A 13,381-nucleotide genomic window follows, 5' to 3' on the forward strand; every position below is an offset into this window, starting at 1 on the left:
TAAGGTGCCGTTTATTAACACTATTACATTAATATTACGTACCGGTATTTAAGATAAGCGTAATTTGCTGTTCACACTAAAGTCTCCATGCTCACTGTGTCTCAGACACTAATATTTTAGCTGAATTAGTTTGTTGTTTTTTGGGGGCGTCTGGCAGAGCATTAGGTCACAGAAGTGGTGAAGGATGATGTCAGACGTAACAAACAGATATTCTTAATGGGGTCCTATTATGCTTTTTTTCACTTTCTGAATTTTAGTCAGTGTGTAGTGTGTATGTTTGGGCATAACAAACATCTACAAAGATACAAATCTTAAAGTCCACTCCAAAGGGAGATATTTAATTAAAAAAAAAATCATTTTTCAAGAACAACAGCCTGTTTGGACTACAGCGTTATTTTCCAAAACAATATCAAATTGATATGGCAATATTGATACCGTCCTTATCAGATCTGCTTTGGCAGTACTGAAACACCGTCTGAGCTGTACATCTAACCAATGTATTGAAGTTAGAAATCCCTGTCATGACCACTAATTAACATACTTTGTCAATAAGATAAAAGTGGGTTTTGTTCAAAGTTGCTATTATCCATCCACATAGATATTTGATATTAATATTTTTTGGTAAACTAAACATCGCCAGCTAAAAAGTAACTAGTAACTTGTACTCTGAATATTTCTTGAGAGGAGTACTTTTTACTTTTACTTAAGTACTGTTTTGACAGCAGTACTTTTACCTGTAATTGAGTACTTTTTCATCAGTGTAACAGTACTTGTACTTAAGTACACATTTCCACCACTGCTAATATGTAAGAGCTCAGCTCATAGCTGTTCTTTGTCAAAAATGGTTTACTATTGTTAATGCATCATTGAATCAAGCCAGTGATAAACAATCAACTTCACATTGTTATTAGTAGTGTGAAAACCATCTGTTATCTATATTGTGATTATTTTACAAACAGAGAGCAATCAGTCAGTTCAAGATCAATGTGAGTCTATCAGTGACATAATGGGCCCTATCATACACCCAGGGCAATGCGGTGCAAGTGTTTTTGCTAGTTTCAGCCTGACGCAGTTCTCATTCGTGTCCTGTGCCGTGTTGTTTAAATAGAAAATGCATTTGCATGATGATGTTTAATGTCCCTGATCGTCCCATTTAGCTGTTTTTTTCAAGACCGACACATGCTCACTCCCAACTCGTCACATTTTGACGATTGGTCTGGACCCCTTTGCATCACTTTTTGATGCAAATGGTACCCCTTTAGTGTCATTTTTCGATGTGCGGGGTCCTCTATTGAGAAAGGCACTCATGATTAAATTATATATTGGGTAATAATTTTGCCATTATTGCATATTGTCACACCCCTGGACTCATTATGTTGTGTTTTCCCTCCACATGTGTTCAATGTCCCTGTTAATTAGTCATTATATGCACCTGTGTTTAATAATTAGTAATAATCTTGTCTTTGCGTCTCTCCTCTGTCAAGTCTACCTCATCCGTACTTGTTGGATGTTCTGTGTTACCATTGTGGATTATTCATGTGATTCCTAGACTTTTGCTTGTACTCCATGTTTCTCTTGTTCCTTCCTGCAGCGAAGTGTGACACATATGTTGGGGTGTGATTTTTTTTCTTTCTTTTTTTTTTTTAGTGTTAACAGTCAAAACAACAGTTTTATTTATATTACACTATTTACACATTTATGAGCACGTAACCCATCCCCTGCCCCTAAACCCACCGTTTGTCAATAAAACACAGGATTTAACAGGCAGGTACAACTACAGTCATAATCTATTCAAAAAGTATTAATATTCCAAGTCTTCAGAGAAAAAAACGATTGATTTGTGAGAGGAATAGTTTGCGGTATAGTTCGTCTTGTGTGCAGTCTGTAGCTGCACAGTGCACAAATAAAAAGAAAAAAAAAGAAAAAAAATTCCCAGCAGAAGAAGCCTTACGTCAGCTTTGGTTGTGAAATGCTATTGGCTCTTTTGTGTCTCATGACCGATTGCATGCTACGGGAGTAACTTATTGAATGAGATGTACACGTGTTAACGGAGCGGGATCATTTTCAGCAATTAAAACTTTTGTTTTACTCTCTTCTTCGCATAATGATATCGTATGGCTTCAGAAGACTCTGAATTCAACACGACTTGTTTGTAATGCTTTTATACTGCTTTTTTATGGTCAGTTTTTGCTATAGATACCCGTGACTGTACTGTAGTTGCCTGTTACATGTTTTATATTGTTCAGAAGTGGGTAGGTTTAGGATAGCGGTGGGGTTAGGGGGTCCAATGAAAGTATATATTTATATAAAAGTATTTCTATTCAAAGCATGCAAACCATTAAATTAAGACAAACAACTGAAAACAATGGAAGACCCTGCACATCAAAAAGTGATGCCAAGGGGTTGTGACCAAGCGGCACTATGTGACACGTTGGGAGTTAGAACGTGTTGTCAAGACACGTAAAATCACCAGTCGAGTATTATTGATATTTTATGTTGTAAAATAAAATGTGAAAATATCTTGAGCTTCTTTTATCCACTTTATGTCAGACACTTAAATAAAAGCCACTGACTTAGGGACTTATGGGAAATTCAAAATTGCTAATTTGTTTCCAGGTTTTAGGACTCATTCTTGCAGGACTCTATATGTGAATGTGAATGAAATTCGAGAGCTGTGAAAAAAAAAAAAACGTTTCAGCAAATGATTTGGTCTTCAATTTCTGTCTGGTCCTCACAGACCGTTCTAAAATTATATGGACTTTGCACAATGAAGGTGAGTAAATGATGACAGAATCTTAATTTTTTGATGAACTAGCCCTTTAAAAGACTATTTAGGACAGAGTGCAGCGTTTCGTCTGTAAACTGTGAGGAGAAAGTGTGTGTGTGTGTGTGTGTGTGTGTGTGTGTGTGTGTGTCTGTGTGTGTGTGTGTGTAAGAGCACTTTTGAAGGGTATCCGTGTAAGTCAATGGAGGGATCAATGCTACAGCAGTGACACCACACCCTCCTCTGTTTACTCAATTAATCACAATCTTTCTTTCTTTCTTTTCTTCTCTGTCTCTCTCGCTCTCAAACTCTCTCCTGACACTGTCTGTGAAGCAGGTCACAGCACTCAGTCAAACTGTCACACACACTGGGAGGTATCAGGGTACGGTGGCCTGTTGAGGACACATAAAGCAGGCTAGTTCTCCAGAGACTCACTGGGTCCAATATGCTCCTTTACACCACTCTGTTTATTGCATTAAACAAGCGACACTTGTTTTTAGAGCTGTTAACATTTATGTTTGGTGCAGTTTTATTTAATGCAATTAACACTTTTAGTGAATATGAAATTAGAAGTACTGCTGCCTGACTCTCATTTACCAATAAATGACAGAGAACATTTAAGAAAACTTTAATGGCAAATTTATTCATAAATGAAATCGCAATAAGAAAAGTATTATGTCAGAATTTAATAAAAATACTCAAGAAATATTTCTAATGTTAAAAAATTGTTGTTCTGCTTAATAATTTGGTGGAAAGCATGTGAATATTTTTCCATGATTCATTCATGAATAGAAAGTAAAAAAAAAAACTAAAAAAAAACTGTGTATTTTAAATATGATTGTGTCTTATTATTTGAACATGTCATTTCTGAAAAAACAAACAAACATATCTCTCACTTTTTACCTCAAATGCTCAGTGGCCACACAGGTTCTTCAAATAAAAGCTATTTTAGATTTCTTCATTCAAATTGAGCTTAAAATGCATCAAAAAGTGGTGTGTGGGTTTGGATGGAAGGGGACAGAAACATTAGATACACAAATTATGATCAGGAGTTCTTAATTTATGAGTATGATTGGGGCTGGGTCAGATTATAAAATAAAATAAAATAAAAAGGTAAATGTACAGAAAATGTATGTTGTGATTATTTGAATCTACTAACATTTATGTTGCACTATTCAGTTGGCTACAGTATATAGATACACTTATTAAAACCATCAGTAAAACATAGCAAGCCTTTGTGTGTGTGTGTGAGAGAGATGGTGTGTGAGGGTGAACCTTCCTCATAACCTCCTCAGATCGTGAGCAGAATGAATCTGATTAGACTTAGATGAGATGAGACAGGAGCAGAGGTTAATGCATTTGTGATTAAGGAATTGAGAGTTGATACTGACCCTTACAATGTCCGAGGTATTTGACCTCAATCCTCTCCTGCTTCTGACATGACACCTCTTTCACCTGGCAGGGGTTGTCATAGGAACGGCCGTCTGATGCACAGACTGGATTAAAACTGATGTGGGAGCAATCGATGTTGCACACACACCTGCAGAGAGAGAGAGAGAGAGAGAGAGAGAGAGAGAGAGAGTTTCATATCAGAGTAAACTTTACTGTAGATGGAGATTCATGTCTGGGTTTTCTCATAGAAAGAAGTTTCAGGCAATAAATTTGTGTTTTTTCTTCAACAATAATCATGTTCATGTCCCAGGGCTTGGTTTTTTATTTTTTTATTTTCATATATATTTAAACAGTCACATTTAAGCAGTCTTCAAATGCCTTTTTTTTCTTTTTGACTACTTTTCACATACTTTTGTGTGTAGACTTTATTTTAGTCTTGTCCCAGACCAGTGTTAGTTGAGTATATTTGATATAAGGAATTCGTTTTTATTTTTATATTTTCTGTTTTCACTTTTATTTTTTAATTTCACTTTAACTTTAGCTAAAGTTTTAGTAGTTTTTCTTGTGTTTTTGTAATAAAAAAAACAATATTGTTTGTATTCATTTTAGTAAACTGATTTAAACTAAATTAAAATAAGAAATAAGACTTTTTCAATATACAGTCTTCATCTTAAAATAAGAAATTTCATAATTACAAAGTTTTTAACTATAATGATCTAAACAAAAATGTAAGTAAACCATTTTGATATGTATTGTGTGTTTTTAACTCATCCCTTTTCGCCACAAACAACATTTAGCTGTTTTTGTTAAAGTTACTGCACATGGTTACAATGTCAGTGTGAAAACTTTCTATGAAATATGAGACGTAATGACATTTGTTCATTAGGGATCAGATGATGCATGTATAGTATATCCACTGTGGGACATTTAACGAAGTACTTTAATTTCCAAAAGTCCACAGGGCCCAAAGTGCCCAGAGTTTAAAAAAATAATAATAATAAAACATAAATAATTATGCACAATAATAAGAAATAGTCGGTTAAACAAATCACAGCAAATTAAATGCCAACCATTAAAGGAGCTAACAAACATATTAAAGTTCAATAATAATAATTGGTTTTTCAAACTTTCAGAAAAGAGAAATATGGAGTTGCAATTTGATTAGTGTTGGACTTCCAATTTATAAGAGATATGCTGATTTGTAGACACAGATACTGAACCTCCTGCACATTATTGATGATTTAAACTTCTATTGGTCAAATAAAATTACACATTCAGTTCCATTAGCAGGTTTATTACTATAAGAACAGTGTGATTTCCAACACATTTTAAAATCTAGTTTTAATCAAGAAAAACTGCTGTAGCAAAGCAAAAGCAGCAATGTTAGGAAAAAAAAGTAGTATAATTTAATAACATATTTTGCTGTTGTTTCAGCTATTTATAATGCATTTTTCCTGTTTAACCATGCAACAAATTGTTCTTTGTGTCAGATGTTTGTAATAAATCATCTAAACCAGTTCTCAAAACAGGTTAGAAGATGATTATTTTGTATTATCTCTTATTATATTATTATCTTTTATAATCACACTCTTATTAACTGAGAAATCATTCAAATTCAATAGTCGAGCATAACAAATAACCATTAACACATACAGTACTGCTTGCATGACAGTTTCATCAACATACAAACAGGTTTTGATAAATTGTTGTTAAATATGGCTGCAACAAACCAAACTGGAAAACATTGCTATAAACCACCTTAATAATAGATAAAATGTCAGGATGTCAGAGACCATGTGATCATGTAATTGTGTGATGACAAAAATGAGCCTCTGAATAAGTTCACTGAAATGAACCAATTTTGTGGCAACGAGTCAGAATTCATTACTATTCTTGATGTTTCTATAAGAGTAGAGATAAGCACTTATGAATAGATGCACACAGACTCTTCATTCCTTCAAACATTATTTCACCAACCATATCTTTCAGTTTACTTTGCATTGCACTTGCAGTTTATCTGTTCATTTATTTATCTAAACGCACACTTCTGCCAGACACCCCATTACTGGAGACTGACTCTCTCCTGGCAGAATGAGCATCGCCTCTCCCTCTCTTGTACTTGCAGTCTGAGATATTTATCTATTTGGATGAGCTTCGAGATATTGCCATCTGTTTGTCTGTGTGGTCTCAGATTATATATATATATATATATATATATATATATATATATATATATATATATATATATATATATATATATATATATATATATATATATATATTTTTTTTTTTTTTTTTTTTTTTTTAACAAAAATGAGTTTGCCAGTTCGAGTGTCTCTGTGCATCTTTATGGATGTGTTTGCAGTCAATAAGTCTCCGTTAGTGGAAATGTTACTATTTAGCATTTTTGTCATTTAAACCTCTGTTGCATGGTGACCACTACGGTGTAAATGTCTCTGAATGAATCATTTGGAAGTATTAATTACATAATTAGATAAGGCATCATTCTGTTCTCAAATATTGTAATATTTATATAAATTAGCTAAAATATTAATAATAAGATGTTAACAAAAACTAAATATTTAAAAATAATTGTTTTTAATTAAAATCAAGCTAAAATAAACTAAAATATAATCCTAAATAGAAAATGTGAAATTGTTTCCACCACAGTTTTACCCATTAACTTTTTTTATAGGCAATATTGACTTGTAGCTTGTAGATTAACTAACAATCTGGTCAACATAAAGTTCTTTATTTGAAGCACAATTGTACAAGAAAGATAACTTACTGAAAAAGTGTTGGTGCTTAAAGTGCTTCACTGAGCTGAATTTATTTATGAAAACATCTCTAGATAAATGAAATAAAAAGAAAATCTAAATTAAGTGTTTTAAGGGCTTCAAACTGAACATCTTATGCTCAATGCCTTATGGACTATCCTCCACTGCAGTCACATGCCGCTCCAATGGCCAACTCCTGTAGTTTGGCCTTCCTGATCTTTGGCCTTGGCTAAACCAGCTGGCCACACTCTCTCTAGCAGCAAAATCTTCCAGACTTAGCCCCTTTACACTGATTCTTATCAGTTCTTCCAATGTGCCTGAATGAAGGAATGCTCTAGTGTCTGACTTGTACAGAGCAGTCCCTAAACAGCTTATACTTTCAGTTATTAAAATAGTTCTGTTTTGTATGTAATAGCAAAGTGATTATATTTAGTTTTGTTTCTTTATTATGGTGCATTTTTTGTTTGTTAAATAAAAGTATTTTTTTTTTTTTTTTTAGTAACGACCAAGCGGCCAGTGGCAGACAGTGAAAAAAAATAAAAATAAATAATAATAATAAAATATATAGATCTAAAACAGTTCAAGCATATAAATGCGGGCTATCTAATAGTTTGTACGGAGACGCTTCCGGACATGGAGATGCCAGCATGATCACTTGCATTTTTTTTTATGTGCATACACCATCATTTTGGCACATAAAGGTAAGAGTAACTAATCATTCATAACTACAAAGGGTCTACTTTTATTTGTGTCTACTCAAAATATCATCAACAAAAAGTTGTGCTTTTATAAAATAAAGAAAACAATCATGATGTACATTTTGCTGTCTCGCCTTTAACAGGAGTACAAAAATGAACTGTAACTCAGTGAAAACATGACTCTCAGACATTATAAATATATCTATATAAAGCTTTAAATGTATAATTAACAAAATAAAACAAATCAAAAACACTTTCATTATAATCATAATCAATAAAGATGCACTTCTCTCTAAAGGCGCATCTAATGAGGAGATGAGGATTCAGAATTGGGAACTTTATACTTGTGACAGACTTAGAAAACACTAGTTTATTCAAATATCTAAAAAACACTAGTTTATTCAAATATCTCATTACTATTTCCCCCGTCACATTTATGCTATTTACTTTTGCCGGTGCTTTGTGGCAAGATTAAGCCTATTGCATGTATTTGAATGCTGCGCTGCGCTGATGGCACGCTCCACACTGCTGCTGCTGCTGTTGCTGGACAATAAACACTGTCCAGCTGCTCTTGACAGTCGCGGTAACACAGTCTCGTGTTGTTTTTTTCATCACTAATTGATGGATGTCTAAAATATTAAATTAAGGAGAAGTCTTAAACAGGCAGGAGGCCCGGCCCGCATCTGAACTTTGATGTGAAAACTGGCTCGAAGCCTGGCTCGAGGGGTGTAAAAAAGTCTGGGCCCGTTGGGCTCGGTCTGAAATGCAGGGCTCTAGTGTCTGTAGTGTCTAGTTTCTGAGATGTTATTTTTTCCTTGAACGGCTGCTCGCACCAATGCAACCTCTGATTTTTTTTTTTTCTTCGCACCATTGAGAAATGAGGTCAAACTCTAGAGCCCTGCATATACATGTAAATATTTTCTAAATCACTAAAATGACTAAAACTTAAATAACTAAAGCTAGATAGAAATATTATTTAAAAAGCATTCAAACTTAGCTAAATTAAAATTACATTAAAAATATATATTTTTATATTAATCTGAAAATATTTAAATATATAAGAATATGAACACTATATATATATATATATATATATATATATATATATATATATATATATATATATCAAGATATTTCTTTGGTGGCTTTTAAAAATACTAGAATTCGTTTTTCTCTACATGTATTTATTCTCAGTTTTAAACTTGGTTACGAATCCCAGATGTGGTTTCAGGCTTTTGTAACCCACTGTTTGTACTCATAACATTGAATATCAAAGAACTTCATACATAGTCATACTACTAGTTCTTAAGATGAAAGGGTTGTCTGGCATTGGAAAGTGTCTTACTAGGGCCATACAGTAATTGCCATACAGTCACAGTTACAAATTCTTAGAGAGAGAAAGAGAGAATGCACTTAGACCAGATATATTTGCTGCATTTCCTCTGTCTAATATATTTACTGGTGAGCACTTCATCTCTGAGTCTGGTATTGATTTATAAAACCCCCGCTGTAATATTTCTAATCCCTCCATATATGCCCAGAGGATAACAGACCAGACCTGACAGCATTTGGCAAGACATACATGAGACAAAGCAATATGAACCATGTTTGACTCTATTTATCCACACTTATTGTATTCTCACATGCACGCATACATGCAAAATGAAATTCTTATAGCATGAAAACAGCAGAATCATTGCATTTGCACTGAGCCAAAGTAAATGAGATTAGAGGGTATGAATAGATTACTGTTAGTTTGAGCTGGATTCTATTCTATTGGACTGGTCGCATCAATGCTCACAGATGTAGCTGCTAATTGGTTATCAGACACAACACGCACATACAAATAGATTCCAAGGGGAAGAAAGGTAAAGAGAAAGAGAGAGAAAGAGAGTGATGGAGAGAGAGGGGTCCTATAACGTATGGAATTACAACCCTGCAAATCAATCTAGCACACTCACTGTTCGCTGTGGCTGATGGAAACTATATTTTCTCATTTTTCATAGCTTTCCAAAAATATAATTGATGAAAGCAACTTAGAAAGGATCAGTAGGGATTTCATGACTCTCAAAGATATACTTAATCTTGTGGAATTGGAACAGCTATATTTGGTTTAAAGATTCCCTGCATATTAAACCACAAAACCTACTGCGAATGTCAAAAAAAAAAAAAACATCTTCTAACAGGCCATATTCTACAAACTTGTCTTTTCCATGATTAAGTCTACTTATAAGGTAATATACATAAATATATGTATGTATAATTGACTTTTGTATTAATTTACTAATTTCATGTATTTACTGTATGTATGTTTACACCATCCTTTAAAAGCTCACTTTCGATGAGATTTTGTAATGCTTCTTATGATCAGTAAGGCTGCATTTACTTCACTTAAAAATACAGTAAAAACACTGTAATTTTATTATAAATTAAAATTACTGTTTTCTGTTGCAATATATATGTTCAAATTAGATTTTTTTTCCTTTTATGGCAAAGCAGAAATGTAAGGAGTAACTATAGTGTAATCCATCAGAAATCATTCTAACATGCTGATTTTTTCAGGATTCTTTGATGAATAGAACAACATTTATTTGAAATATATATATTTCCTAACAATTTAAAAGTATTCATGCTTGATCAATTCAATGCATAGTTAATGAATAAACTAAATTTGTTAAAGCAATTAATTAATATTTAATTTACACAGAGCATTTGATGTGAACTCAAAAAAAAAAAAAAAAAAAACAAAACAAAAAAAAAATCAAAAAAATCAAAAAAAAATCCAAAAAAAAAAAACCTTTCTCTACACATTGTGTACCTAAAATAGAAGTAGAACACATCTTTCAGAGTAATCAGCAGAATGAGGCAGAGGTGTGACTCCATAATAATAATAATAATATATATATATATATATATATATATATATATATATATATATATATATATATATATATATATATATATATATATATATATATATATATATATATATATATTTTATACTTAACATTTTTGTAGCTCCTGGCACTTTCCATGACATTTCTAAACCATTAGTGGCACAAATCCCATGCTTTTGTATTGAGAACTATCAGATATGTTAGATATCTTACATAAGATTTACCTAGAAGAAAAACTAATGTCAGAATTTTGACATATAATGAATTTTCCCTCAATTTGTGTGCAACCGTTTTAGAAAGTGCAACATTATGTAAGACTAATAATAGAAATAACATAAACATAACGTTTTCTACAAATTGTAGAGGTGACAGCACATTTCTGTCATTTATGAGCAATATTAGTAAGCTATATATAATACATTTTTAATTTTAATGATTTGTTGTCTATTGCAAATCAGAGTTTTAGTGTAAACGATAGACATTTTTTCAAATTAGATGACAGGTTTGCTAAAATAAAACTTCTTATCAACTATTCGGACTATCATTCTGACGGCACCCATTCACTTCAATGGTGAACAAGTGATGTATTTGCATTTCTCCAAATCTGTTCTGATGAAAAAACACACACATCTCAGGTCCAAAGGGGGACTAGATGTTAATTGTTTGGTGAACTGTTCCTTTAAGCACCTCCTTTCACTGATCCTTCGTTAGAAAACAAACAACAACAATGACAAGATAATTTATTAAGAACTCCAGGGCCTTATTTAAATCGTATTTTGAAAGTAAACCCCCCTCCCCACCCGCTTTTAACTGACCACATGAACCTTAACGTAGACACACTTGCACACATTAACTGCCGAGATGCCTCATTTCCCTCTTTTCATCTCTGTCTTTTTCTGACATTTTCTCCCTCATTCGTTCCCGTCCCTTTTCACATCTCTATCTCTCTCCATCCCTCGGCCTCCCTCTGATCTGTCTGGTTAGTGTATTACCGTGAGGGATATTTGAATGGTAATTGCCCTCCCATGGTTCTGAGGTTTTAATCTGTCTGCTAGGGAAGAGGAACTCTATTAATTGAAGATGGAATTGCAGAGGAGAGCTGCACTCTTTCGCCCCTCCATCTCTTGGGTTGCCAGTCCGCTGTCCTGAGCATTGGGCCTCGTACTAGGAAATAATCCATCATCCTTCCAGACTGACAGAGATCTGACCCCCACAGTCCGACAACAATACAATTAACATTTACAATCTGCTCAGAATGCCACAGAATGCCATGGCACAACATGTTAGTCAATGGGTTAAATAAATTACAAGGCTGAAATGAAAGAGAAACCTGAAGGGGAAATAATGGCAAAAAAACAAGCCTTGTGCATGTGAGTGATTACAAACAGGTCGGAAAGTTGACCTGGAATCTATTTTTGGAATAGATGTGTCCAGATGAAAGGTTGGCAAAGTCATTGAAATTGACTTTTGCCAATTAATATTTCATCAAAATGTAATAACTTGCTCTGACTCCGAAATGAGTTTGCTGACATCACAAAAATCAGTCTTAATCAGTATTTCTGTTCCGATTTCCAGTAAAAAATAGCTAAACATCCTCAAAACAGGATGAATTTGCTTATCTTGAATTAAGTTTATTTTACTTACCCTACTGGTCATTTGTTTTTCTAGCTTTAATCATAAGCCTCAATAAAGATAAGGGACTGATAGCACAAGAGCTAAAAGGAAGCAAGAAATAGATGAAGAAGACAAAAAAGAAATGGGAAGACAGAGAGATGGACAATCGAATAGAGATTATTTACTGCAGTGCATTCCGTACAGCACGCACCCTCGGCGATGCACTGTAATGTATCACAGTGAAATGGCGTAGACTTTATCAGCCTTCAGAATCAGTGCCAGGAAGAGCAGAAACTCACAAGAAGCAGGCCTGCAGAAGACTCTACATCAGATACATGCCATTAGACAGACCCCCGTACTCCTCAAGCCCTCTGGCTCTCTGAAGAACAGAACGTCAGGACCCTGAAAAGCTGTCGCGTGAGTTTGTGACTCACCACACGTCCTCAGAGTCCTCGTCGCACTCGGCCCCAAACTGACAAATGTCGCACGTTGAAGTCTCCTTCTGACTGATCTCTGCTGAACCCTCGTTAACTGCAGAGAGAGAGAGAGAGAGAGAGAGAGAGCAAATGAGATGAGAGATCTTGAGAGCCGCACTTAAAGGGGTCATATTATGAGGAATCAAATTTTCCTGTATCTGTCCAGATAAAAGAGCTCAGTGTTCTTTTATGAAATAATCCGAAACTGATGTGATTTGATTCACATGAGTCAAAAGTGAAGAACGTGTTTGAGATAAAAAGGTAAATGGCACTTGTGAAATTAACGTTTTTAATGTGCTTCGTGAAAATGTGCAAATTTGCTTCATTTTCAATAGAGTAATTATAAATGTAGTTTAAGATAAAATGTGTTTATTTAGGATAAAATGTTAGCTGTAAAAATTGCCAACACAGAATGTTGTCAAATTCATGCACATTAAAAAATACTGGCAAACTTGCTGTAAAATATTGAAGCTGTGCTAGAAATTATAACTGTTTAATTCATCAAGTGATATAATGTTAATATACCAGTCCACTTGAACTACCAGAGTCCGCTTTGTAACTTAAAATGCACTGATAAACACTATAAAACATGTGGTAAAATAGAAAACTACATTATGAATCTGAGTAGCCTTTCAAAAAATAAAAATATTAAATAAATAAATAAAACAACCACAGAGTCAAAACTATTTCAAACTATAAAGAAACTAAACTATTTAAATAAAATAAATTCATGTGTGATGGGCCATGCAGGGACTTCTGGAAA

At 33.7% G+C, this 13,381-nt stretch overlaps 1 protein-coding gene across 3 annotated transcripts in view; it reads right to left on the reverse strand.

Moving 5' to 3' along the window:
- tmeff2b (transmembrane protein with EGF-like and two follistatin-like domains 2b) overlaps positions 1–13,381 on the reverse strand; it is a 60,811-nt gene that overhangs the window by 12,777 nt on the left and 34,653 nt on the right. For all 3 annotated transcript variants that reach the window (XM_026257762.1, XM_026257757.1, XM_026257766.1), the window contains exons 5-6: positions 12,577–12,673; positions 4,156–4,304 (exon numbers count right to left, since the gene is read on the reverse strand). In XM_026257762.1, coding sequence (XP_026113547.1) covers positions 4,156–4,304; positions 12,577–12,673 — 246 coding nt within the window. The remainder of the gene's footprint in view (positions 1–4,155; positions 4,305–12,576; positions 12,674–13,381) is intronic.

Source organism: Carassius auratus, chromosome 6 (assembly GCF_003368295.1).
Source record: "Carassius auratus strain Wakin chromosome 6, ASM336829v1, whole genome shotgun sequence".
Classification (NCBI taxonomy): Eukaryota; Metazoa; Chordata; class Actinopteri; order Cypriniformes; family Cyprinidae; genus Carassius; species Carassius auratus.